General features: G+C 45.0%; 1 protein-coding gene across 1 annotated transcript in view; it reads left to right on the top strand.

The window, feature by feature from the left end:
- Nucleotides 1-27,102, top strand: part of Mcu (mitochondrial calcium uniporter) — a 168,659-nt gene extending 141,557 nt beyond the window's left edge. The window contains exons 3-8 of the mRNA XM_029482392.1: nt 4,496-4,666; nt 5,720-5,824; nt 15,218-15,378; nt 17,082-17,285; nt 22,760-22,876; nt 25,252-27,102. Coding sequence (XP_029338252.1) covers nt 4,496-4,666; nt 5,720-5,824; nt 15,218-15,378; nt 17,082-17,285; nt 22,760-22,876; nt 25,252-25,329 — 836 coding nt within the window. The 3' untranslated portion in view covers nt 25,330-27,102. The remainder of the gene's footprint in view (nt 1-4,495; nt 4,667-5,719; nt 5,825-15,217; nt 15,379-17,081; nt 17,286-22,759; nt 22,877-25,251) is intronic.
- The last annotated feature ends 647 nt before the right edge of the window (nt 27,103-27,749 follow it).

Raw genomic sequence — 27,749 nt, 5'->3', positions numbered from 1 at the left:
AGATCACCCTCACTCCAGTGTTAGGGGATCCACACAAAGCCCCAGTTGCACACGTGCTACAAAGGTGTAGAGGGCCTAAGTCCAGCCCCTGTATGCTTTCTGGTTGGTGGTTCAGCCTCTGTGAGCCTCCACAGGCCTTTTCTTGACCTGTTGTTAAAGTTGACAACCTTTGGTGATTGTCCTTGTAGGCTGTTAACCAAGAACTCTAGCATTTGCACTGTAATCCAGCATGTGGGAGAGAGGAAGACATGGGATTCTTTTAAAAGGCAGTGCTATAATGAAGGTGTGTGTATTCCATGCAGAGTTGTTGCTCACAGCTTTTCTATTTCTTTCCTTCCAAAGGCTTCATATTTAAAGGAAGACGTTAAGCCAGATGCAGAGATCTTCATTCCCCCTGTTGACTCTGTCTCAGTTATTCTAAAGACAGTAGTAACCTCTGGGCGTTTATCTGTGAAACTGATGATTTAATGAAATGCTCCAAGCCTTAGCTCAAAGAATGCTATCTTTTATTTAAATTCCCTTCTGCCTCCTTTAGAGATCTGTGGTTAGCTTGTCTTTTGCGTAACAGAAAGAAGATAATTGCAATAAAGATGCCAAGTGAATACGTTAATCACTTAATTTACTATCATTGCTATCTGTAGAAGAAACCTACATGTTTACATACCAGAGGCTGAGAAGGCTGGGTTAAGGATTCTTTCTGAAAAGGAAAATGAACACCTTTTCAAATGTGTTTAGATGTTGCAAATGCGTGCTGGTGTTGGTATTGGGTGTTTTGTTTGTTTGACCTGTTCCTGGGACAGCAGACTCTACCCTGTCATGGGTTGGTCTGATGCTGCTTGTATCCTAATGCTAAATACTGGTTCCTTGAGACTAGTGCCCTGGAGCAGATGTATCCAATGACCCTGTCCCCCAAGTTATCCCTGATTGGTGAATAAAGATGCCCACAGCCTGTAGCTAGGAGAATTGAGACAGGCAGGATCTGGAAGTTCCTAGGCTTAAGGACTGGGTTCCCAGGCTTTGGGTTTGGGGAGGAAGAGAGAGGAGAAGATGGGGACAGGAGAAGGCTGCCCTGGGGTAAGAGTCATAAAATCACAGCTGTGACACCTGGCCAGCTGAAGTTAAGAGCAGCCCAGATGGAACACGGCAAGTCATATTGTGTGGTTATTGATAGGGAAATAGACATAATAGCATAGAGGATAGGTATCTGCCCAGCTCTAGTGCTGATTAAGTCTTCCTGTAAATGTAAAGGTTGTGTGTCTTTTATCCAGGAACTGAATGGTCAAAGGCGGCATAGACACCCCTGTTGAGATTAAATATTCCCTATGACACTACTCTTTGAGTGAGGTTTTTTTTTTTTAACTTTCTATGTCAAATCTCAAGTCATGTATCTGTGTCAGTGAACTATGAACTCTAATGGTGATATCTGCCCTGCTGCGAACACACAGTGTGTCTCTGGCAACAATTTTCAGAAATCTGGACATCAAGCAGCATAGTCCTGCAATCCCAGCTAACGGAAAGCAAATGGCTGCAGGCAGCTTCCCAGCCCCCCAGCCTCCTCCCAGCCTCCCAGCCTTTCAGCAGGAAACAGCTTCTAGACTCTTGCACAAGGAGAAGAAACAGCCAGGTCCAGGTTGGCCAGCTGAAGTGAAGAATGGACCAGGGAACTGAACAGGCCCTGCTGGCTAGGCAGCCGGGCTTGTGTGATAGCGTTCCTGAGCCAGGGCTGTGAACAGCCAGAGCTGCCGGGTTGTCTGCTTAAATAAGGAACACAACCGGGGTAGGCAGCCATCCTTGGGGTGAATGGCTCATCAGCTGCGATTGTGGGACAATGGTCCTAAGGAAGGGCCTGAGAGGAAATCGTGTTCCTGTGAGCCTGCCTAAAGTCTACTGCTCTTGTTCAGAGACTAGAAAAACTTTTTCAGAAGTTATTTTTACCAGAAAACATAAAAATGAACGAATCTCAGGGTCCATATCATTTTATCCAGCCAGAATACTTACATACGTAGACACTCCAAAGAGATTTCCAGAAAAGTCACCTAGGAAGTAGCCGCACAATAAAGAATTCTCTACTTCTGTCATGAAAGAGTTGTACAGTGCTCAGCAATACAAAATTAAGGATATATAAGCAGTGACTAAAATTACCTAGTCGTGGAGTGTCAGGAGGCCATCCCCTAACTCAGCCTACAGAGACCCAGAAATGACAGAGATGATGAAGAAGTCAGCAAATGTGTTAACATGGAAACAGGGGTGAGACTGTAAGAAAAGACAAATTAATTTTCTGGGTTTTTTTTTTAATATCTGAAATTTAAAAACCATACAGAGCCGGGTAGTGGTGGCACACTGGGGAGGTGGAGGCAGGCAGATCTCTGAGTTCAAGTCCAACCTGGTCTACAGAGTGAGTTCCAGGATAGCCAGGGCTACACAGAGAAGCCCTGTCTCAAAAAACCAAAAATTAATTAATTAAAATAAAAACCATACAGAAGGAATTAACGAGATAGATGATGTGGAAGGAAACATCTGTAACAAGGGAATAAATAGTGCTGAAGCTGACCCAGAAGCTGACCCAGGGAAGGACAGGAAATATAGGAAGAAGGCTCAGCAGGTGTGGAGCCAGTACCCTGTGACTGAACGGAAACATAGTTAGGGCTTTCAGGGAGGGGTAGAAGACAGAAAATTAAATAATGGTCAGATTTTCTCCAAATTTGGTGAATGCTATGAGTGCACAGATCAAAGACATGCATCCGTTTCCAAGTAGAATAATCACAAAGGAAAACAAGTGACATCACAACCAAACCATCGGAAGCCATGCTGACCAGAGGCCATGAAGAGCACTCGAGGAATACAGATGGATGACACATAGAAGAAAGATACGATAAGCCTAAACTCCTTATTCCATTAAGGCAAGATGATGAAGTTAATTCTTCCAAGAGTGCCAAAACGGGGGAAAATCTGTCAGATAGATTTTCTCTTACATACTAAAAATATCTCTCAAAAAATCAAGGTGCAGTGACTTTCTCAGATGGAGAGAACTCATTGGCAGTGCATTTGCGCCACAATGATGTTTAAGATGGCTCTTCGGACAGAAGGGAGCACTGAATGAAGCACGAATGCTTTGTGAATGGTCACTTTAGTATTGAGAGAATAATGTGCTCTCTGTTCAGTAGAGGCACAAAGATTTTCCAAATACCGATTTGCTGGTGGCTGAATCTGCCACAGATGGATGTTAACTATGCCACAAGAACATTCCAGTCGTCGTGGAGGCTTCATTGATAATCACTAAAGACAAAAATAACCCACATTCTGTTAACGGACGTGAAGAGCAATCTCAGTGGCTCTGTGCATCAGAATAGGACCCGGGAGGATGAAGACACTAAGGGTGGACCTGTTACTTTGCATGTTAACCTAGAATTTTAAAAAATTCTGCTCAGTGATACAAACAAATGAACTACCGTCGTCTGCATATAGCATGGATGTGTCTCATAGCCATGCCGAGGGAAAGCCACCATGCAAAGAGTTGCCAGCCATAGAGCACCAGTAACAGTTGGTAATACCACAAAATCAGGTAGAGTAGCTCTAGAAAGCAGACCCAAAGTGCCTAGGAATTTGCAGGGTAGGGCTGAGGGAGTCTGAAGGAGTCATGGGGATGGTCTTGAGAATGTCTGTTGAAAATAAGAATTGTTGGGGGTTTGTTTTTGAGACAGACGAGGAAGGAGGAATGAGTGTGGGCCACAGCTCTGGGAACTCGCAACAGTTTCTCCTGATGATGGCTGTGATGCTACTGAGAACCACAGAGGAGCCTTTTGATTGTTAAAGCGAGCGAGCTCGTTAGCAGTCCTTGGTCAGGCAGTGTGCTGTGTAAAGAGATTTGTCTCCTTTCTTCCTAAGGACATTCTGAGAATTAGGAGCCCACTCTCTATGTATGAGCAGCGTTCCTTATTTCCCCTTCTCTTTCTTTGGCAGTGTTGATGCACAGAGCCTTAGTAAAATGAATCTCAGAAAACCTTTTCTAAGAATAATTTTCAGATATATTCTTAAAGCAATATTTTCAGCCCCAAACCTCACATTAGCAGCTAAACACTTAAAGTTGGTGCCGACAGGAGAGGGAAAGGCTTTGGAGTAAAAACTGGGATTGGGTCTTGGCTCAGGATCTTTGGGAACTGTGTAACTTCTTGGGCTTCACATCCTTTTTTTCCAGATAGGACCAGGACTTGACTCGGCCATACCAAGACCCCCTGTGTTGTAGTCCACAAAAGCCTCTCTCTGGCCTACTCAGAGACAGCCATATCTAAAAAACTTAGTCCACTGCTCTGATTGATCTTGAATGAGCCTGTTCCCAGATTAACTCTAAAAGTTCTTATTCCTAAGCCTTCCTTAAAAACCTTTTAAGTCACACTAATGGTAGTGTGTGTTCCCACCACAGGCAGGAAAAATGATGATGAGACTTTTACTGATACTATAATCTAACCATCGTATGTTTGTGGGTCTTTTCGCTCAGACGTGACGGTGGTTTACCAAAATGGATTACCGGTGATATCTGTGAGGCTACCCTCTCGACGGGAGCGCTGCCAATTCACACTCAAGCCTATCTCTGACTCAGTCGGTGTGTTTTTACGACAACTGCAAGAGGAGGATCGGGGAATTGACCGGGTCGCCATCTACTCACCAGGTAAGGTCATGCTCACGTTTACTTCTCACCTCCTCCTCAGGCCCGACCCCAAGCAGCTCGGTACAAAAGAATATTGTCCTGTTAGAAGGCATGTGAGCTTTGGTTTGCAAGCACGGAAGACAAAGCCTTGTTCCTCCCAGTGGTCCTCGAACTGTTCTTGTCAGCAGATGTGTGCCCACAGGGAGTCTCATTCCAAAGCCGCTCGCATCCAATGTCACCACAAGGACAGACAGGCAATCACATTTCACGTCCTTGAGGTCTCTTATCATTACCGTAGGTGTGGAATATGTTTCTCCAGCAATTGAGCACTCAAATGTTTACCAAAATAGAGTCTGTGATTTGAGAGTATACAATAAGACACTAAAACCTCTCATTTGATGTAACATCTGTTTATTTAAGTGCCAAAAAAAAAATTGTTTTCGCTTTGACTTAGAAAAGTCTTTCAAACCTACAGAAAGATTGAGACTAGCAAGTACCCATTTACCCTTCCGTTGGGGTCACCAGCCAGGACAGCTGCCGACTTCTGTCCTTTGCCTTTTAACTGTGTGCTTTAAGCACTCCAGACTTATCTAGTCCCATCCTTGGTAGAGCACCCTTGGTAGAGCTATTTGCTGCCCTTTGCTCCCTATCTCAACCTCCCCTGCTGAATTAATTAGCAGCTTCCCCATGGCTGGGCTGCCAAGTACCATGAGATTGAGAGCCAGGTAGGTTATTCTCCAGCTTCCAAGGTAAAGGCCCGCACCGCACTGCCCTGCAGGTGAGTCCAGATTCCAGATAGGTCTGTCTGTGACCAGCAGTTACCCCACTTGTTGCCACAGCTGCAGGGAAAGCAACAGTTAAAGCATCCAATTTGGCCTAAACACAAAGAGCATCAGATATACACCTAATCTCTGCCCAGCATAGGCCTGAGGTGAGGCAGAGGCAGAGTTAACTGAGACATGAGAGCACCTTAAAGCTATTTGAGATTTGGGGATTTATGTTGCTACGGGGGTTTTTCTGGTCGTTCTTAAGTAATGACGGGCCTGTGACACGTTCTATTTAAATTGTTCACAGATGGCGTTCGAGTCGCTGCCTCCACGGGGATAGACCTCCTGCTCCTCGATGACTTTAAGCTTGTCATTAATGACTTAACATACCATGTACGGCCCCCAAAGAGAGGTGAGAGCAGCTTTAATACGGCTTTGTTGATGCGGGAAGACCTTTGGGAGGATCTTAGTCTTTCCCTGAGTGCCGGGGGAGCAGACACCAAGCTGTCTTCCCACTCTGTGCAGTGGGATTGTTCTGGCTGAGAGCTCAGTAGAGCCTGGCTCTGCATGCCTCCAGCGCTTGAATTCCACCTCACTGCTCGACTTACCTGGCTGTCCCAACCGTAACCTCCTTCCTGATTCATTTCTTCTCTTTAAATATTTTTTTTTTATTATACGTGTGTGTGTGTGTGTGTGTGTGTGTGTGTGTGTGTATTTACCTTTGCACACTTGTAAAAGACAATCCTTGAGAATCAGTTCTTTTCCTCTACCACGAAAGTACCTTGTTGTTTTTAAAACAAAATCCCAAACACTCTACTAAAGGAAGATGGAGGAGCCAGACACTGGGGTGAGAGCCTGCCAGCTCCGAGAGGCAGAGGAAGCACCTAGCTGACCTTCCTGCTCCACGCGCTTTCTCCTTCATGCTGTCTTAAATACCCTCCAGCCCCACATCCGCCTTTCCACACATCCCGTGTGGCTGGTTGCTTGCTCTGCCTCCTGACCTATGGTTGACTTTATTTAATCTTGTTTACAGAAAGCTCTTGGGTTAAAGGTGTGCCTAGGACAAAGCAACACAACTAGAAACAGGGATTTCAGTAAATAACACACTCTCAAGGTTCGCCATGTGGTCAAGTACCTCGCACTAGTCCCTCAAACAGAACTCTGGTCCCCAGGCTGGGCAGCAGGCACCTTGACCCACTAACCTGCTAAGCCAACTCACCAGCCTTTTGGTTTCCTCGCTGAAGGATCTCTGTTGGCTTACAGTTCCAGAGGAACACAGTCTTATCATGGCAGGGACATAGAACTCTTATACACTAAGCTAATGTGAAGGGAATCTTTATGTTTAAATAAAGGATTTCTCTGTTCTGCTAAACACTACACTAGATGTTAGTCATTTTTCTTTCTATGATGGTTTACATTCGGCAGATTAAAGTCACACCTGTAAATGATATTCCTTGGCTTCCAATGGGGTTAGTAAGTGCACTGGAGTTGTTAATACAAACTGTATTTGATAGATCTGACTTAGAAAAAGTATGTCTACGTTTACCTTCTGCATATACAGAACTTAAACACATCAGATAAGACTGAACAAAATCATCTCACACAAAGCCTGCCAAAAAATCTCTTGTACAACACACAGCAGGGTATTGTTTAGACATAATTAAATGTACATATGTAAAACACAGTGTCAAACAAACAGACAAACCCCATTAGCAACCCATATAGCATAGGATAGATTATTGATTGATTATCTCTGTGATCCCATGGCTGAGTGGAACCAGCAAATGGCAGGCTCTGCCAGACATCACTAACATGGAAAAAGATGGGATCTCAAGATGTGAATCCAGATTCCGGCTGAATGCATAGTGTTCTCTCGCCACTAGAGAATCAAAATGTTCTGAGTCCTATGGCCATCTATAATCCTTAGGACCTTCTGACATGCATATACTTAGCTGTGGGGGGAAAGAGCGAAGCACTCAACTTGGTACCCATTTTAAGAGGGCACCAAAACAGCCAGTAGTCAAAGTAACATTTTATTTTGTTTTGTTGTTGTTGTTGTTTTATGGTTTTTTCGAGACAGGGTTTCCCTGTGTAGCCCTGGATGTCCTGGAACTCACTTTGTAGACCAGGTTGGCCTCACACTCAGAAATCCGTCTACCCCTGCCTCCCGAGTGCTGGGATTAAAGGCGTGTGCCACCACCGCCCAGCCTTCAAGGTAACATTTTAATGACCAATTTTTATACACACATACATAAAATGTATGTATGTATTTCTGGTTTTTCCATTCATCTCCAGCACCAGTGTAGCTCTGCCCAGTGCTGATGCCCAGCAGCCTCCAGTGTAGCTCTGCCCAGCATTGATGCTCAGAAGCCTCCAGTGTAGCACTGCCCAGCATTGATGCTCAGCAGCCTCCAGTGTAGCTCTGCCCAGCGCTGATGCTCAGCAGCCCTCGGGGATGGCATTGCTTCTGATGTCTCGTTGGACATTTTCCTCTCTTTGCCTGAGATACTGTCATTCCCCCTGCCATAATCACTGCACCCTACACTGACTTCCTAGGCCAGCACTTCTCAACCTCCCTTATGCTGTGACCCTTTAATACAGTCCCCATGTTGTGGTGACCTCCAATCAAAACATTACTTTTGTTGCCACTTCATAACTGTAATTCTGCTGTTGTTGTAAATCTTAATGTGAATATCTAATATGCAACCCCTAAAGCAGTAGAGACCCACAGGTTGAGAATCATTCTGCTGTTGTTGTAAATCTTAATGTGAATATCTAATATGCAACCCCTAAAGCAGTAGAGACCCACAGGTTGAGAATCACAGTCCTAGGACATCTCTTCTTAATGCTATTCTTTAAGCCAGGCATTAGTGGCACACACCTTTAATGCCAGCGCTTAGGAGGCAGAGGCAAGCTGATCTCTGTGAGTTCAAGGCCAGCCTGATCTACACATTAAGGTCCAGGACAATAAGGGTTACACAAAGAAACCCTGTCTCAGGAAAAATAAAAAATAAAATAAAAAGGAATTACATATATCAAAGAAAAAGTTGAGAGTGGAAGCCTAAGTTTAAACGCCCCCAATACTGTCCGTGTTGGCCTTATCAGATCAGATCACCCCTACACCCCTGACGTGGCCCCTTCCTCCCTGCTCCTTTCTCTCCTGCATTTTCTTATGTTAAAATCATCATGTCAGCTCGACTATGACACCCTAAAGGATCCTATTCACTCTTTCTCTGGCTCCAAGCAAACTAGAGGAGATAGCCTCTGAATTCTGCTGCTTCTTTTTCTCTGTAAACGCCCTCCAAGAAGGCGGGCTCTGTGAATCACGATTCCTTCTATGTTGAAGGAATTAAGGAACCAAATGGGGAGCATTTTCATTTCTCAGAGGCCAGAGTCTCTTATCTAATGACAGGAAATGAATGAATGAACGAACGCCGTGTAACACTCAGGAAAGTAATAATGTGAGCTTCTGTATACAGTGGCACACACTAAGGGCTTTCTTTTGACATTATGACTGATCCAGTAATTTGTGGATGTTTTCAAACAGAAATAAATGCTTTCGGTTTTTTAAAATAAAGCTGCTCTCAAGCAGGTTAAGGAAAACTAAGGCAGAAACTGATCGTAGGAGGAGTTATATTTGACCCACGGCGGGTTTCTTTTTTTCCTTTTTCTGTGTCTCAAAACTACGAGGTATCTGCCCAGCTTCACTAGAAGTAGATTGGAATAGGAAGTTCTCAGGGGTTGTAAGTCTGAAATTTATGAAGAGCATTGTAACCCAAAGGGTGAGATTTGAAGAATTTTTTGTTCATCTTTGGACTTTAGAGTCAGTCTTACTATAGAGCTGAGGCCGGCCTCAGGTTATCAATCCTGCCACCCCTCCCCCTCTCATACCACCCCTTCCCCTCTGCTGTCTGTAGTATAGGTTGTCACCACCATATCTGGCTTCATACATAGCTTTAAAAATTGTGTGTGTGGTGGTGCAGTGTGGCTTTTAAGAACTAAAATAACTCAGAATGTCATATAAACTGTGATTTCACACACGCCAGGCTCCAGAGACAGAGGGCTCATTCATGCTCAGTCAGGAATGGCCACACGCCATGTTTACAAGGGATAGCGGGCTGTAGGTGGTGTGGGTCCTTAAATGTTGACAGCCTTGTGCCTAAGCCAGGGGAACAAGAGGACCTGTATCCCAAGTTGAAACAAAGAGACATGGCATAACAGGAAGGCTAGCTGCCAGCTCTGGCACATTCTTTTAGTAGTCATGGCTGGTCGCCATTGAAGTCTCAAACAGAAGCAAGGCTGTAGAAAGGAACACAGTCTGAAACACAGCTCACTGCCTTTCTCTCCTTGGAAAGGAAGGGAACGCACCCATGTCACAAGAGGATCCGACTTCCCTGCTAAGGAGAATCACAAGATTGGCACCACTAAAGCCAGTTCCCCTTTAGCCATCCGCAGGAGGGTAGAACACTCACTTCATAATGATATGACTCAAGGAACAAGGTCGAAAAGGCAAGCTAACCAGGGATAATGACTGCCTTGTTAGAGACCCAGAGAGCCAAAACCTTCTCAAATTATGTTTGCGGATAATGAGAATTTCCATAGCTCATATTAGCATAGCTCTCTGCTGTTATTATTCTGGGACTGATGGTGTGTACTGAGTATGTACATTGGTAAACGTGTGTGTGTGTGTGTGTGTGTGTGTGTGTGTGTGTGTGTGTGTGTGTGTAGCATGCAGGATTCAACTCACTATTGCTAAGCCATTAGAGGCTTTTGCATTTCCTATGATTTCACCTTCAGTGACTTCTCCAGGTCAAGGGTTGGGGTTGTTATAGTCATCTGTGTTTTGACAGTACCTTACAGCCATATCACGCTTGTTAAGGCAACCTGACAAATGAATCATAAACTCTGACTCTTCTAAAGCTTTACTAACGCAGAATCCAAAAGATAACTTTACTCTCAGCCAGGTCTAGAATACATCTCTGTGACCTATAACTTAAAATTTTCCAGTTCTTTTTTAATTGCTGTTAGAAAGCATTGGGTGGTATGTTAGTTTGTCCTTATGATGGAATAAACAACACATTCATAAAGTTCAGCTCCAAAAGTCTAAAATAATCTTACATAAAACTCCCCGAATCTCTGTTCCCCAGCTATCCTTTATAGCACAGAAGCGAGTATTATACATATTTTAGGCAACATATCATACATACTATTTCTGTCATTTCTGTTGGTCACATTTCAGTTAATGAAGCAGAGCCATGTGAATATTATAATGATTTATGGCAGGGGGCTGCGGAGATACTTAATCAGGAAAGTGCTTACCTCACAGTTCTCTGAACATGTGGGAAGAACCTAGCTAGCATGATAGCACATACCCAGCGCCGGGGAGGCAGAGACAGACAGGCAGATCCCTGGGGCTCGCTGGCCAGCTGGTCTAACCTGATGGTAAGCTCCAGGCCAGACCTTTTGTCAAAGGTGGTGAATGATGTTCTGAGGATGACACTTGAGGCTATCCTCTAGCCTCCACACACACATGCACACATATATATGTCTTTGCCTGTCTCTGGCTCCCCAGCACATGCACATACATGAGTACACACATGATCACATACACAGGCATGAAAATATTCATGGTAGGAAAAAGACCTTTTAGCCGGGCAGTGGCGGCGCACGCCTTTAATCCCAGCACTTGGGAGGCAGAGGCAGGTGGATTTCTGAGTTTGAGGCCAGCCTAGTCTACAGAGTGAGTTCCAGGACAGTCAGGGCTACACAGAGAAACCCTGTCTCAAAAAACCAAAGGAAAAAAAAAAGAAAGAAAAAAAGAAAAAGGAAAAGGATAAAAGAAAAAAAAGAAAAAAAGACCTTTTACAGTTGCAGCTACAGCTGAAGAAGAGGGGCTCTGAAAGGGAGCTCAGAGGGTCAGAGAAAAGTCAGGAATGATGAAGCTTTGGCACCATGCATGACTGACAGGTCATTAGGAACCTGGAAATCCGTATCCAGATTTTAATGGAGGGCTGTGATGAAGTGCTTTAATGTAGGCAGAGAAATTCTTCCATGTTGTTAAGTAGAACTTTCTGGCACGGAGCTTGGAGTTCAATCCCCAGTGCCAAGAAAAAAGTCTGTGTGATATTAAAAATGTTTCATTTCTGCCCTGTCAAATATCGTAGCCGTAAGTAAGGGAACTGTAGCGGAAGAGCTGAATTTTTCAATTATAACACATGGGAAGTTGTAGAAGTGTTAGTCAGAAGATTAAAAAAACAAACAGGAGTTGGATAATTTGACCAATGCATTGTGTTATTGAAAAGCACTAAGAGTAGATTATGTATTCTCATTACAAAAAAAGTATGTGAAGTAATAAATATCTGTATTTAGCCATTTCACAGTGTACATATTTCAAAATAGGATATTGATGGTAAATATACCTATACACATACATACATACACACACACACATATATCTGTGTGTGTGTATATATATGTGGGGGTATATATATATATATATATATATATATACACACACACACACACACACATACAAACATACTTTTTACTCACCAGTTTAAGATAAACAATTAGTTAAAAATAAACTGAAGCATGTGGCGTGGCCCCAGTGTTGGACAGGCCATTTCTAGAAGGCTGCATCTGCATCAGGTTCATCTGCTAACCAACAAATGCTGCAAATGCAGGGGCGAGTAGGCGCAGCTGGCATTCGCAGACATGTCTGCCTGGGCCTCGCTCCTAACCTCAGCATCCTCCAAAGCGTGGTGCCATTGGCTTCACTTCTCCTTCCAAAATCTCACCTAGCTCTCTCTCTGGCTCGGAGCCACTCAGAGAAAGGCATTCTGGGAAACACAGGCCAGTTTCGCACATCGGCCAGGCATAAAAGCCTAACTAACCCGCTTCCCTTACCCAGTAGGCTCTGGTGCACTTCGTGCCAGTTGGTAAGGATTTCCTCTTCTCCCTCCCTCTCCCCCTCCTCCTCCTCCCCAGCTGTCCTGCTGTGTTTGTTTGGATGAGGTCTATCTTGTGTCCATGTCCGTGTGTCACTCCCTCCTCTGTCTCCCTTTGTCCCTCCCCAGTCCCCCCCCCCATGTCCGTCATCTGTCCATCCTGTACATCATCCCCCCCCCCATTGCTTGTTTTCTGATTTACTGGCAGGACTTAGAGTCTTGATCTTTTGCCACAGTTTACATGCAACATTGAATGTATGGGAGGACAGTGTGGAGAACTGTTGGGACAGAGGGAGTGTGGATCCCAGTTCAGATTTTAAAGAAGAAGAAAAAAAATCATTAAACATTAACATGTTAAAAGAAGTTTTAAAAAAGACCCTTCGGAAGAAACTGTCCTATGACTGTGGAATGAGAAATCTACAACATCAGCCCAGCAGGGCAAAAAAAGCTGTACTGCCTTAGTGAGCACAGGAAGACTGTTATAAAAATGTATTCCACAGGCATGTGGTGCTTGCCTGAGATCCTAGCTCAGGAGACAGTCATGAGATGAATTCAAGGCCAGCCTGAGCTACGGAATAAGGCACTGTCTCTTAATTAACTAATTAATTCTATATGCCAGAACCCATGGTCTGAAGTTTTTTTGTCGTTGTTTTGTTTTGTTTTTAAACTAACACATTTTTAATGATTTGCTAAAACAATATAAGCCTTATTTCAAATGCTGTGATAAAGCACCATGACCAAGGCAAGTTATAGAAGGACTTGTCTGGGCTCATGGTTCCAGTGGAATGAAAGTCATGACCATGATATCAGAGAGCGTGGCAGCAGGCAGGCAGGCAGGGCAGGCAGGGCAGGCAGGGCAGGCAGGGCAGGCAGGGCAGGCAGGGCAGGCAGGGCAGGCAGGAAGACAGGCAGAAAGGCAGGCAGGCAGGCAGGCAGGAACTGGAGCAGCACCTGAGAGCTCACATCTCGACCCAAAAGCAGGCAGCCGTGAGCACACTGAGCATGGCTAGAAACTCTCAAAGCCCACTTCTTATGTATAACATACCCCTCCATCAAGTCCACACCTAATCCCCCCCAAACAGTTCCACCAACTGGGGACCAAGCGTTCAAACACATGAGCCTCTGGGGCCATCCTCATTCAGACCACCACAGCAAGGGATACTATTTGGGAGAGAATTCTTTTAACCACAGGTAACTCATTACAGCTTCAGGGTTTATCTTTTTAAATGAGAAATGAGCTGCAGGGAGTACTGGGGTGACAGTAGCTACGTCTTAGCTCAGCTCCTAGCCTGGGAGTTGGGAGCAGTGGGTCCCACCAAGTCACACCAAGGTTCTAGGCAGGTTACAGGAGAAATACCGTCTAGAATGTAGTGTCCGTGGAAATTCTGTGTTCACATGTGAGCTTGCAGCTTTGCCTCACGGAGGATCCTGTTGTCACAGATGACTTCAAGAGACCTCACAGAGGTCTTGTCTACATCACTGGTGACTCCGTGAACATTGACTGAAGCTCCTGGAGATTCCGTGTTGGATGCTTTACCATCTGTTCTCCAGCCTATGTCCTGGCCTTACACAGATTTCTTCGTTAACTTTTGTGATAGTTATGTTGAAAGATATTTTCAATAGAGGGTTAATGTTCTTCGGGCTGTGTTTCGATCTGGGAAAGGACTGGTCCTGGTCAGGGCTTGGAATGTAGCTGAGTTTTTATTAGAGACTCAAAACACATTTTAGGTTTTTGGAAACACTGCTGCCCATAATAGAAGATACTGAGTCAAAGAGTTTAATCTTCTTGGTCATTTTCATAACTATGTCCTTCACAGCATGATACTGAGGCCAAAACAGCTATTCTCTGCCTTCACTAAACAAGGTCGAGTAGAAAAGTTGGTTGGTGTGCTGGGGGGCGGGGGTGAGCATTATTAGCTGATGAGAGTGAAGGTGTATGTATGCATGTAGTGCCCTTATCATTTGCAATTTTGAAATGCTATATATTTTTTCCTCAGAACTGTCTAGGAAAAGCATAAACAAAAATGTCAAGGACCGGGGATAAATGACAGACCAACCATTTAATAAAGAGTCTTAATGACGGTGACACTGACGCTCCTGACTGGCTTTGAACATGTGTCCTAAGGTTTTTGTGCTCCTCTGTCTGTTGGGACTATTGCTGTTTTTTAGGACTGGGGATTGAACACAAGGCCTGGTATGCTAGATGAGTTCCCCAGCCACACCCACCACTGGGCGTTACCCTTCCCTGTTTCCCTTGGCCTTGTCTGTGTTCGTAGTACTTGTACGTCCATGAATAAAATAATGGGTGTTGATTACAAAGTTTCCGAGTTGCCCTCATGTGAATTTACTTCCTTGATATGTAGACCAATTTTAACAAACAAACAAAGAAACAAACACCAGTTATTCAGTTTAATGCAGAAGGCCTCCTGTAATGGATGGAACTGCTTGAGGCCTTGTCATTTCCTAATAGTTCTGGGAATAGCAATTCTTCATTTAAAGTGTTCAGTGTTGATCAACATTTTTATTTACTTATGTAGGTGCCCAGGTGCACATACTGTGAGTGTGTGCGTACTTGTGCACATGTGGAGGGCAGAGGACAACCTGTGGAAGTCACTTCTCTCCTTCCACCATGCTGTCCTCTGGGATTGGACTCGGGTCATCAGGCTTCACCACGCTGGCACATTTGCCCACTGAGCCATCTCCTGGCTAAGATATTCAATCATTATTTTATTTTATTTTATTTTATGGTACCATGTCATTTTTTGTTTTATTTTATTTAAGGTACCATATCTTTTTTTATTATTATTCCTCTCTCATCCATCACATCCTGACCCCAGTTACAAACCTCTCTCCTCCAGACCTCCTAAGCCATGAAGATGCAGCGACGCTGAACGACGTGAAGACCCTGGTCCAGCAGCTGTACACCACACTGTGCATTGAGCAGCATCAGCTTAACAAGGAGCGGGAGCTCGTGGAGAGGTTAGAGGACCTCAAGCAGCAGCTGGCCCCCCTGGAGAAGGTGAGCACCCCTCCAGGCTCCCCTGTGTTACCCTCTCTCCCCAGTACACATGACTTCTGTGTCTCACTTCGATACAACTGGGACCACTCAGTCAAATCTGTCCATTCACTTTTTTGGTCCAAAGTTTCAATCACAGACAAAATAAAGGGAATTGTCTGGAGCACAGTAAGAGACCAAGAGCACTGAGGTCCATTGTGCCGCCCCGTGCCAGATTTACCGGCACTGATACAGAGACTAGAATTACTACCGACCCTGAGAGCTTCTGATTGTGGATAGGTGAATAGCGTACAGAACACTGTTTATGTAAACTCAATTTGCTGTAGAAAATAGCCGTGATATTATAGATTCAGAAGGTAAATCCCAAACCAGTGTGGATAAGATCCAGGTGTTTTTTTTTTTAATGAATTTATTTATTTATAAATCTGTGGATACCCACACGACACCATGAGCGCATGTGGAGGGCAGAGGACAACGGGCAAGAGTCGGTTTTCTCCTTTAGTGTGGGTCCCAGGGATTGAACTTGTGTCACCAGCCTTGCTGGCAAGCTCCCTTACCCACTGAGCATCTCACTGGCCACTGTGATCCAGGCTTTAATGTGTTATTCATATACCTGTGCACGTCTATAATTACACACAAAGGACAATCAGAAGTAATATAATGTCCTAATACAGCCACAGGACCGTGGTTGATTTTTCTCCTTTACACTGTTTATAATATTTTGTAACAAACATGTTAACCTGAATGTTTATAGTGTTGCAGATGCAGACACAGCTCATTCACTGATGGGGATATAGTCTGAGAAATGTCTAGGAGAGATTCCACTGTGGGGACCTCACAGAGTATATTTGCACAGACACAGATGGCTGAGGTCCTCATTCAGTTTGGCCTCTCGTTATAGCCTGAGATCTGGTCGCCCTACATGAATGAGGCTTGTGTAACAGCCTCTAACATAGCAATAGAACGTATAGTTTAGAAAACACTTCCCCCGTAGCATACCTGTCCGTTGCCTACAAGAATCACATCACCCTTTGATGTGCTAACAGTGCAGTGGCCTCACTTTCGCCAGCATCACCACAAACACGGGAATCACACGCTGTCTTGGGGGAGCCGATCATACATGTGGTCCCTCACTGACCAAAACAACAGTGTGGCATGGGACTGTATTTTCATTTTAAGAAACTGGATAACTGGGATTGAGGAGCAAAATAAGCCCCTTTAATTTGGTGCCTGTGCTCTCGGAAGGGTGGTTGTTACCACATTGATACCACCGTGTGTCACAGTCATGCAGTGTCCTTGCCTGTCTGCAGACCTCATCCCGAGTACAGTCACTCAGCATCCACAGACTGCTCACTGGCTCTCTTGTTCTGCCGTGAGGAGTTTGAACTGAAACTGATAATGGATGCCATCTGGCATACCCATCAGCAGACATTACGGCTTTTATGCTTCTCTTTCAAGTTAGCCTTGCAGGTGGATGAGCCCACTTCCAGGGCAAACCTCTGATAAAGCACACAGAAATCTTAGTTGTCACTGTAGACTTCTGTTCAGTGAACACTGCCGCTGTTATTTAGGAAACCGGTTACGTCTGGGGGACTGACTGCAGCTTGTTGGTAGATCCTGTTCCGTTAGCGGATGTAGGGCAGTTTAAAGAGCTGTGAGTTGGTTCTAAAAGCCTGTGACTGATGTTGTCCACGTGTGCCCAATAGGTACGAATTGAAATTAGCAGAAAAGCGGAGAAGAGGACCACTCTGGTGCTGTGGGGAGGCCTGGCCTACATGGCCACCCAGTTTGGCATTCTGGCCCGGCTCACCTGGTGGGAGTACTCCTGGGACATCATGGAGCCCGTCACCTACTTCATCACGTACGGAAGCGCCATGGCCATGTACGCGTATTTTGTAATGACGCGCCAGGTGAGAACTCCTCTTCACGTCTCTTTTACCAACTGGGAATGGAGCCGACCAGGCCAGCTCTCAGTTACGGGTCGGCAAGGTTGGTGGCGCTCAACATGGAGAGGGATGTGTAGGACACGGCCTGGGCCACCAGGGTGCATGTGCAGAGATGCTGCCAGAATTGAGGTTGTGGTACGACAAGCATGGAAAAGTGTGCCTCCATAGGAGACGTGCTCACCATTTTGCTTGATATTTATTTCTTTGCTATTTGTAATATTATTTTTACAGTGCTGAGGCTCAAACCCTCATAGACACTAGGTGCTCTGCCTCTGAGCTACCTCCCAGCCCTACTGGCCTGATTTTCTGTATTTATGTAATTACTGTAACAGTTGGGTGGTAAGTGTCATTCATTTTTTATTGAACTTTAGGAATGAAGAATTCCTTATAATGAATCGAATGCATAGACTAAACTCTAAGCTGCTTCTGTGTACATTCAAGGATGTTCTGATTTCCCTAAAGAGGTGACCAGTAGGTACTCAGCCAGCTTACCCTCAGTCAGTTCTCTATCAACCAAGGCCAGCTTAGTGAATGCCAGGATCTAGAACCGAGTTTGTTGACAGTTTTGTTGATTCAAGTGTCATGGAAATCCATGGCGTCATTTTGAGAAGTATGATGGATTATAGCTTTTTTAATGTGCCGGTGAGAACTGAGAGTTTCTCGTATGCTAGACACACGCTCTACCGCTGTCTTAGTCAGGATTTCTATTCCTGCACAAACATCATGACCAAGAAGCAAGTTGGGGAGGAAAGGGTTTATTCGGCTTACACTTCCATGCTGCTGTTCATCCAAAGGAAGTCAGGACTGGAACTCAGACAGGTCAGGGAGCAGGAGCTGATACAGAGGCCATGGAGGGATGTTCTTTACTGGCTTGCCTCCCCTGGCTTGCTCAGCCTACTCTTATAGAACCCAAGACTACCAGCCCAGGGATGGTCCCACCCACAAGGGGCCTTTCCCCCTTGATCACTAATTGAGAAAATGCCTTACAGTTGGATCTCATGGAGGCATTTCCTCAACTGAAGCTCCTTTCTCTGTGATAACTCCAGCTGTGTCAAGTTGACACAAAAATAGCCAGTACAATTGACCCCTTGTCAACTTGACACACAAACACATCACTAGTAAGCCTCAACCCTTATCTTATTCATCCCCAAGATCTAAATAACTTTAAAAGTCCCACAGTCTTTACATATTCTTAAAATTTCAATCTCTTTAAAATATCCATCTCTTTTAAAATCCAAAGTCTTTTTACAATTAAAAGTCTCTTAACTGTGGGCTCCACTAAAACAGTTTCTTCCTTCAAGAGGGAAAATATCAGGGCACAGCTGCTTGTGGACGTTGTACATCGTGGTGCGCACTAGGCTCCGCACCACGATGTACAACGTCCACAAGCAGAATGACGCGCCAGGTGAGAACTCCTCTTCACGTCTCTTTTACCAACTGGGAATGGAGCCGACCAGGCCAGCTCTCAGTTACGGGTCGGCAAGGTTGGTGGCGCTCAACATGGAGAGGGATGTGTAGGACACGGCCTGGGCCACCAGGGTGCATGTGCAGAGATGCTGCCAGAATTGAGGTTGTGGTACGACAAGCATGGAAAAGTGTGCCTCCATAGGAGACGTGCTCACCATTTTGCTTGATATTTATTTCTTTGCTATTTGTAATATTATTTTTACAGTGCTGAGGCTCAAACCCTCATAGACACTAGGTGCTCTGCCTCTGAGCTACCTCCCAGCCCTACTGGCCTGATTTTCTGTATTTATGTAATTACTGTAACAGTTGGGTGGTAAGTGTCATTCATTTTTTATTGAACTTTAGGAATGAAGAATTCCTTATAATGAATCGAATGCATAGACTAAACTCTAAGCTGCTTCTGTGTACATTCAAGGATGTTCTGATTTCCCTAAAGAGGTGACCAGTAGGTACTCAGCCAGCTTACCCTCAGTCAGTTCTCTATCAACCAAGGCCAGCTTAGTGAATGCCAGGATCTAGAACCGAGTTTGTTGACAGTTTTGTTGATTCAAGTGTCATGGAAATCCATGGCGTCATTTTGAGAAGTATGATGGATTATAGCTTTTTTAATGTGCCGGTGAGAACTGAGAGTTTCTCGTATGCTAGACACACGCTCTACCGCTGTCTTAGTCAGGATTTCTATTCCTGCACAAACATCATGACCAAGAAGCAAGTTGGGGAGGAAAGGGTTTATTCGGCTTACACTTCCATGCTGCTGTTCATCCAAAGGAAGTCAGGACTGGAACTCAGACAGGTCAGGGAGCAGGAGCTGATACAGAGGCCATGGAGGGATGTTCTTTACTGGCTTGCCTCCCCTGGCTTGCTCAGCCTACTCTTATAGAACCCAAGACTACCAGCCCAGGGATGGTCCCACCCACAAGGGGCCTTTCCTCCTTGATCACTAATTGAGAAAATGCCTTACAGTTGGATCTCATGGAGGCATTTCCTCAACTGAAGCTCCTTTCTCTGTGATAACTCCAGCTGTGTCAAGTTGACACAAAAATAGCCAGTACAACCGCTTAGCTGAACCTGAGCCCTACACTCCACCGCTGAGCTAAACCTGAGCCCCACACTCCACCGCTGAGCTAAATCTGAGCCCCACACTCCACCTCTGAGCTAAACCTGAGCCCCACACTCCACCTCTGAGCTGTATCTGATCCCCACCTCCACCGCTGAGCTGTGCCTGAGCCCCATGCTCCACTGCTGAGCTGTGTTGTACCTGAGACCTGCGCCCTTGTAGCACTTGTCTCTATGTCTCTCATACTGGATCTAAGCAGCATAGCCTTGAATAACAAACATTTGAAGCAGCTGAGACACACAAGGCTCCCCAGGTTCCCTTTTCTGTCTAAAGCAGACGAAGAGTTCCTTCCTGCGGCTGCTTTTGAACTGGGCATGTCCCTCCTGCCGTTAGATCAGTGACTGTGCATCTAGGGTTGTGTGGGGATTGTAATTAACCTTTCCCAGCCTCCCATACATACCTAGCAGGGAAGGCAGAAAGTGGACTGTCCAGTCCTCTGAATGCTTACCCGGGTCTGCTGTGATCCTGTGACTCACAGCAGTCACTGAGGGAGCAGAGCTGGCAAGCATGCCATCCGCCCAGCAGCCTGCCTCAGTTTCCCTCTTCCTCCTCCTCAGCCAGGGCTTTTACAACTGATGCTGTCCATTCTTAAATGTCTCTCAGCTCACCTGTGTTTACACTGTGTTCTAGTCCCCAAGGGGCCCCTCCTCTCCTCTGCACTCCCCTCCCCTCCCCTTTTCTCCCCTCCTCTGCCCTCCTCTGCCCTCCCCTCCCCATGCCAGTCTTCAGTATGGAATGCTCTCCTTGTTCCTTTCCATTCTATTTCAAGGCTTACTTGAATTTCCACCTTTCAGGAACGTCTAATCAGTTTCCTACAGCTCCTTGTCTCCCGTTTCCCGTGAAACACTGTGGTGTATTATTCTATTGTTCTTGCCCTGTGCGTTATCACAATTATTAGTTCAGTGTCTTTTCCTTCAAAGGAGACTATAATATCTTTTACGTGTGTGTGTCTGTGTGTGTGTGTGTGTGTGTCTGTGTGTGTGTAAAGGTGTGGTTTGCTTGCTTTGGGGAACAGGTTCACACTTTGTAACTCAGTGTGGCCTGGCATTTGCCTGGGTCTTCAGCGTGCCAGGGTTACCCGTGTGCCCCACCACACCTGCATAGCCTGGTGTCATCCACATCTCGCTCCCTTGTCCTGTAATATGCGTGGTTCCTTATATCTCAAGGACTGAATGAAATGAACAAATGAAAATAAAAGGCAGCCACACCCTTGGGCACACACTAGAACCTTTCCAGTTACATCTTGAATTCAGAAACTCTTTGATGTATTCTTTCCAGTCAGTCAGCAAAATTTTAAAAATGGCATTTCCCTATGGATTTTGCATTTCTTTGATTATGAAAAGATTAAGCCCTCTCACATCTGCAAAAATGCCTGTGCACCTTTTTCCGAGGTGAATCATATATTTTATATCAAAAAGCATGAATATATAGCCACTCATTTAGTCTCAATTCTGTAACTACATACCCATTCTACAGATGAGGAAGTAGCTTGTTAGGATAAGAATTACTGAACCCAAGTGTGCCCTGCCCCCAAGCTTCCCTTTCTGATAAATTTTTATACCACCTTTCCCTCTGTTGAGTTCATTTGTGAGTAGTTATTTCTGAAAACTAAATCATCTGGATCTAGAATAACAGTAGAAATACCAAAGATGGGGGCTGGAGAGATGGCTCAGTGGTAAAGAGCACTGACTGCTCTTCCAAAGGTCTTGAGTTCAATTCCCAGCAACCACACAGTGGCTCACAACCATCTGTAATGAGATGGGATGCCCTCTTCTGGTGTGTCTGAAGACAGCAACAGTGTACTTACATATAATAAATAAATAAATCTTTAAAAAAAAAAAAGGAAAGAAAGAAAAGAAAAGGGAAGGGAAGGGGAAAGGGGAAGGGGGAGAGGAAAGGGAGAGATGGAAGGAAAGGGAAAGAAGAGAAAAGAAGTATTCTAGCGCATAGGTAACAGAGGCCGGGGAGTATTGCAAGTTCAAGGTCATCCTGATGTACAGAGAGACTTGCTTGGGCTGGTGGGAGGGGCGGAGGGGGTGGCACTGCCCCAGAGAGCTCTGTTTTGTACACGCTCAATGTGCCTTTGCATTACTTACTGCGGTGTTAGTCTGCAACACAGTGGCGGCTCTCTCTTCTTCATTACCATGTACAGCTGTAATGCTGTGTCTGTCCTGTGTTCCCTGCTCCACTGGACTTCCAGAGTATTGTTACTGCCCCCAAGTGACAAGTTATGACATAGCAGTAGTAACCAGTTTGGTCACACCTCTGACCAGAAACATTAGCCGATTAAATGTACATAATTCCTTAGGCTACATATTGGCTTACCTAACTAGCATCTCTAATTAGCACCATGAGCTAAATGACTGTTAAGCAACATCTAAACACTTCAGAATCATTACAATGACACACTACATTCATTCTCAACCTGAAGAATCTTTGTAAGACATCAAATTCCTTGAAATAAGAAGATCTGGTGAGTCCAGGCATGCTAGCACATACCTGCAATCATCCCAGCTTTAGTCGTGGTAGAGGAGACAATAACACTCTGGTGGGCTACAGTACAATACCATGTAGCACTGGAAATGAATAGACTCTGGCCAAGAAAGAGCAACCAAAGCCTGGAACAGGGCAAGTGTTCGTAGTCCCGGCTGCCTGCGGGGATGAGGCAAGAGGATAGCTTGAGCCCAGGGAAACACAAAGGCAAACAACGTTTAAGAAATAACTAAATATGTAACACAGCATGTGGGTCTGTCTATGAATACTTATTGTATTGCATCTAACCAACAGTGAATTATCAACCAGCAGTTAATAAATGTCTAGAATACTAATGGCTAACTTCTCCTTTGTGGTGTAGGAATATGTTTATCCAGAAGCCAGAGACAGACAATACTTATTATTTTTCCATAAAGGAGCCAAAAAGTCACGTTTCGACCTAGAGAAATACAATCAGCTCAAGGATGCAATTGCTCAGGTAAGTCCTATGAGAATTAAACGAGCCCAGCCCCGTCTTCAATAGCATCGTTATCATCGATAACCGTGGTCCTGCAATCGGGCAGGCTGAGGGAAGGAGATGGCCACCATTTCCAGTATAAAGGTGGTTAATTAAAACTTTATTTAGCTAGAAGGTTGTTTTTTGGTTTTTTAAGGGGGTTGGCTTCCTGTTAGAAGGATATTTTTCTGTTTGTTTGTTTGTTTGTTTGTTTGTTTGTTTGTTTGTTTGTTTGTTTTAAGGCAGTGGCCTCTGTGACCCAGGCTATCCTTCAGTTGGGAATGATTCAAACTCCTGGTCCTCCTGCCTCCACCTTCCTTTAGGATTGACTCCACCGAAGGTTTAGATGCTGAGGGTTGAGGTGAGACCCTCAGGCTTGCTGGGCAAATGCTCTGTCGGCAGAGCTGCACCCTGGCTGGTTTTGCTGTTTGTTGTTGAAGAGATAGGTTTGGATGCCTGCCTTAGGCTGGCCTGTGACTCCAGGTCTCGCTCCAACCTCAGCCTCTCAGGCACCTGTACACTGTGTGCCCTCACCGTAGCTCTGGGTCTCACCTTTCAGTGATGAAAATGGTGAGCCCCAGCTTTGCTGTTGACACAAACACACTGGAATTTTTAGAGCTATTTTTTTTTCCTTTTTTAATAGTCAGTTCTTCAGAACCTTTTTTTTTTTTCTACTTTCTTGTTGTTTTCCTCTTCTACTCTCTCTACAATGACTGATTCAAAGTCTTTCCAAGTCAACTGGGTGGATGCTACAGCCAAAAGCAAACTGCACTGTGGGAGAGCCAAGGAGGGCTGGGCAGGGTACTCGAGAGGTCGTTCAGGGGGATGCGTTTTAAAGACACGCTCCCTTTCCACAGAAGCTGGCCCTCTTTCAAACTCCTGCAGACCCTTTGATTTGGGTGACTAAATCCTCATTTGTTCCCCATAGTCTTGGAATTGCAGAGGTTTTCAGCAGTTACCAGAAGGCCTTCCTTCCCTAGAGTGTTTGGCTACCCTTCTCTGGTGTGTTCGTGTGTCTGTGTGTGTGGTATATGTGTGTGTCTGTGTCTGTGTGGTGTGAGTATGTGTATGTCCATGTCTCTGTGTGGTGTGTGTGTGTATGTGTGTGTGTGTGTTGGTGGGGAAGGTTGTGGTATGTGAGTGTATGTGCATTTCTGTGTGTTTCGTGTGCTTGTCTGTGTAAGTGTATTTGTGTCCATGTCTGTGTGTATGAGTGTATTTGTGTGTGTGTCTCTGTCTCTCTGTATGTGGCTGTGTGTGTGGTACATATGTATGTGTCTGTGTGAGTGTGTCTGTGTGTTTGTGAGCATATGAGTGTGTGTGTCTGTGTGTAGTACATATGTTTGTGTGTCTGTGTGTGTGTGTACATCTATGTGTGAATGAGTATGTGTGTAATCTGTGCATGTCTTATGTGTGTTTGTAAGTGTGCATGATCATGTACATGTGAGTATGTGTAGTGTGTGTGTAAGTGCACATTGTCTTCTGTGGCTGTGCATGAGGTCATTCTGAGCCATAGATAATACTGACCAGTCATCTCTGGACCAGTACAAATAGAGGAACGTTAGCCCCACCCATGCTAATTAATACAACTACTTAAGGATGAGACCCAAGCATGTGACAGGCTCTAAAGATGCTTCAGTTGACTGCACATCTCCCTTTAATGGTGTTGTAGCAGTGTTAGACTCACACCTGTAATCCTGGCCCTGAAGTCTGAGGTAGGAAGGCTTCTATGAGTTTGAGGTTAACCTAGGCTACAGAGTGAGACTGTCTCAAAAGTCAACAACAAAGCCAAGCATGGTGGTGCACACCTTTAACCCCAGCATTCAGGAGGCAGAGGCAGGCAGATATCTTGAGTTCAAGGCCAGCCTGGTGTACAGAGTGAGCTCCAGGACAACCAGGGCTACATAGAAAAACCCTATCTTAAAAAAAAGAAAGAAAGGAAGAAAGAAAGAAAGAAAGAAAGAAAGAAAGAAAGAAAGAAAGAAGAAAGAAAGAGGAAAAGAAAAGAGGAAAAACAACAAAAATTCAATGACTGAGTAAAATAACTTAAATAGATATTGAATGAATAAATAATCTTAAATGCCAGAGATTAAGACTGGCTCCTCCTAAAGGCTTATGGAGACATGCTGTCACGTATGTCTGAGATGGCCCCTGCATCCTTAGGCTGGGCTCCTTATATCCCCTGGGCAGGTCTTTGCTGAGACTGGGTGGGCAGCTCTGCCTTGGGCTAAAGTCTTAGGGTTTTCAGAGTCCCTGAGAGGATGGTAAGGAAGGAGAGTGGTTGCCTGTCTCAGTAGGCACTGATGTTGCTATGGGCTTCGTTGGCTGCCCTTCCTCACCTGTTGTTTCTATTTTAGGCAGAAATGGATCTTAAGAGACTGAGAGACCCGTTACAAGTACACCTGCCCCTCCGACAGATTGGAGAAAAGGAATGATCCGAGATGACCGTGAATCCCGGCAGAGAGCGCGCCTGTTTGTAACTCATGCCGTTTTAATTAAAGCATGGCAGGCGGAGGCTGGGGCCGCGTGGGTAGAGGGTTTTTACCTTTAATTCTAAAAACAAAACACAAAAAGGATCTTAGGGAATAAAGGGATCTTAAATGCTGAGGATCCGGCATCATGGAATCCAAGTGCAAAGGGCTTAGCGAGTCTTGTCTTAAGCATCTCCATTTCGGATGAGAGTGAAGACTCATCGCAGCTGGGCAGAGGATGCTGGGGTGTTTGCGTCTTGCATCTTTGCAGGGTCTGCGGAACACTCACACACCAGCACCCCACTCCGCTCCAGATTTGTTTTTGTTTTTGTTTTTTAATTTAAAGTTTCTTATTTTTGACATAGGAATAAATCAGTGTATAAGAAAATCAAATCTTCTGATTCATGAATGGCAGAGTCTGGGCCAGTGCGGCTAGCCTTCATTTTAGGCTGGACCCGGTCTCTGCAAAGGTACCAGAATCTCTCGGCCCTGCACCCCTTTTCTGACCACCTACCTACTTGCGGATCCTGGTTGGTTGGTCACACTGCTTTTAACCACATAATCATTGGAATTAATTTATGATTGTTTGATGATTGACACGTGGATTATCTCTTAATGAGATCTCATGTCGATCTCCCCCGGGCTCTGAATCAGTGTCTAGAAGTCACTGGCAATACTGCATGAGGGTTTTTGTTGCATTTTTTTTTCTTTTGGTTTGGTTTTTTTTTTTTTTTACTAATTAGTCTTGAGAGGAGGAAAAATTCCTTCCTTTATATATTGATCCCATTGATAACCCCCACTTCCTGCACACCACGGATCAGAAGGCCCGTGCTCATCCATATTACCAAAAGAGGAGGATGTAAGGTTTACAGATCGGCTAAAAATCAGGCTCCGAGTCTATTTCAGACCCGGAGACTCTGGGTTAATCTAACACTCACGTCATCATGTGCTCTCACAACTCCACCACCCCAGCTGCTGGAAATCAAGGGCAGATCTCAAAGGGTGCAGCTATCTTTTTACCAGGAATATCTTCCTATGGCTTCCTTTGGCCTGTCTTCTCCACCCCGTTTATTTTTATCTTAAACAGAGAGACAGGAGAATTACTCTTACACTCTGATAGAGTGTTTTCTACCATCTTTCCAGATGGTACCTGCGCTCCAAGTCAAAGCACTCTGCCTAGTGTCCTGTTTTTAACTGTTCTGGGGACAGGATGGCAAGGAGGACGGGGGCTTGCCACACAGCCGATTGGGTGTTTGGTTTTGGTTAGCTTCCTTCCCATGATTCACCCCGCCTCATGGGACAAGGGGTTTCTTTTTCCTCCTCCTTTGGGGATCATTGTGTATGAAAGAAAACCTTTGAATGACAAACCCAGACTCTAGGTGCCTTGCAGAGGTTGAAGGCCAGCCACGCCACCGCTTCCACCACCAGCCGCCACTGGCCTGCCAGAGAGAGGATGCATGTCTCGGTCCCCAGCCCGCCTCCTCCTTCCTTCCTGTCCTTCAACCTCTCCCCTGTTTCTTTTCCTTGTGCAGATTATTTTAAGCCATCTATCCTGTTTGTGTGCAGGGTTCTTAAGAAGGCATGGCACAGTGCAATGAGCAAATCCTCTGAGTAGTGTGGGAGGCGGGGGGTGGGCGAGCAAGATGTTGGACACGTGTACAATCCTGTATCATTTATGAAATATGTATAAAAAGCAATGTACCTTCCGGAACAATAAATACTTATTCAATTTTTGAATCATGGCATCTCGTTCTTTACAACAAAGCCAGAAAGAACCTGCCTTTCCTGTGATTGTAGCTGGGAAGATTTTTCTGTCTAAAGTTTTATTTTATATAGGCTAGGTATGGTGGCACACACATTTAATCCTAGTATTCACTCTGGAGGCAGAGGCAGAGGGGCAGAGAGGTAGAGGCAGAGGCAGAGGAAGAGGCAGGTGGATCTCTGTGAGTTCTAGACCAGCAAGTGCTACACAGTCAGAGCCTGTCTCAAAAAACAAAGCTGGAAAGATGGCTCAGCAGGTAAGAGCACCGACTGCTCTTCCAGAGGTCCTGAGTTCAATTTCCAGCAACCACATGGTGGCTCACAACCATCTGTAATGAGATCTGAAGCTTTCTTCTGGAGTGTCTGGAGACAGACGGTGTACACAAAAACATAAAGTAAACCTAAACAAACAAGACAACAACAACAAAAGACCCAGACAACAACAAAAATCAATCAAAGTAGATTTTGTAGAAATAACAATATCAAAGCAAACTTTCCTGCTAGAGCCTGTATGTCACTAATTCTTCCCAAACATAAATAGATATTATATTCCTAAGTTTTCAAAGCCAAGAGGTCAAGTGGCCTCTATAGCCAGTATAAAGCTGCAATGAAACTGGTGTCCT

The sequence above is a fragment of the Mus caroli genome, chromosome 10, assembly GCF_900094665.2.
Source record: "Mus caroli chromosome 10, CAROLI_EIJ_v1.1, whole genome shotgun sequence".
NCBI lineage: Eukaryota > Metazoa > Chordata > Mammalia > Rodentia > Muridae > Mus > Mus caroli.
Note: the sequence above shows the minus strand (reverse complement) of the source record. Positions and strands in the feature narration are given on the sequence as shown.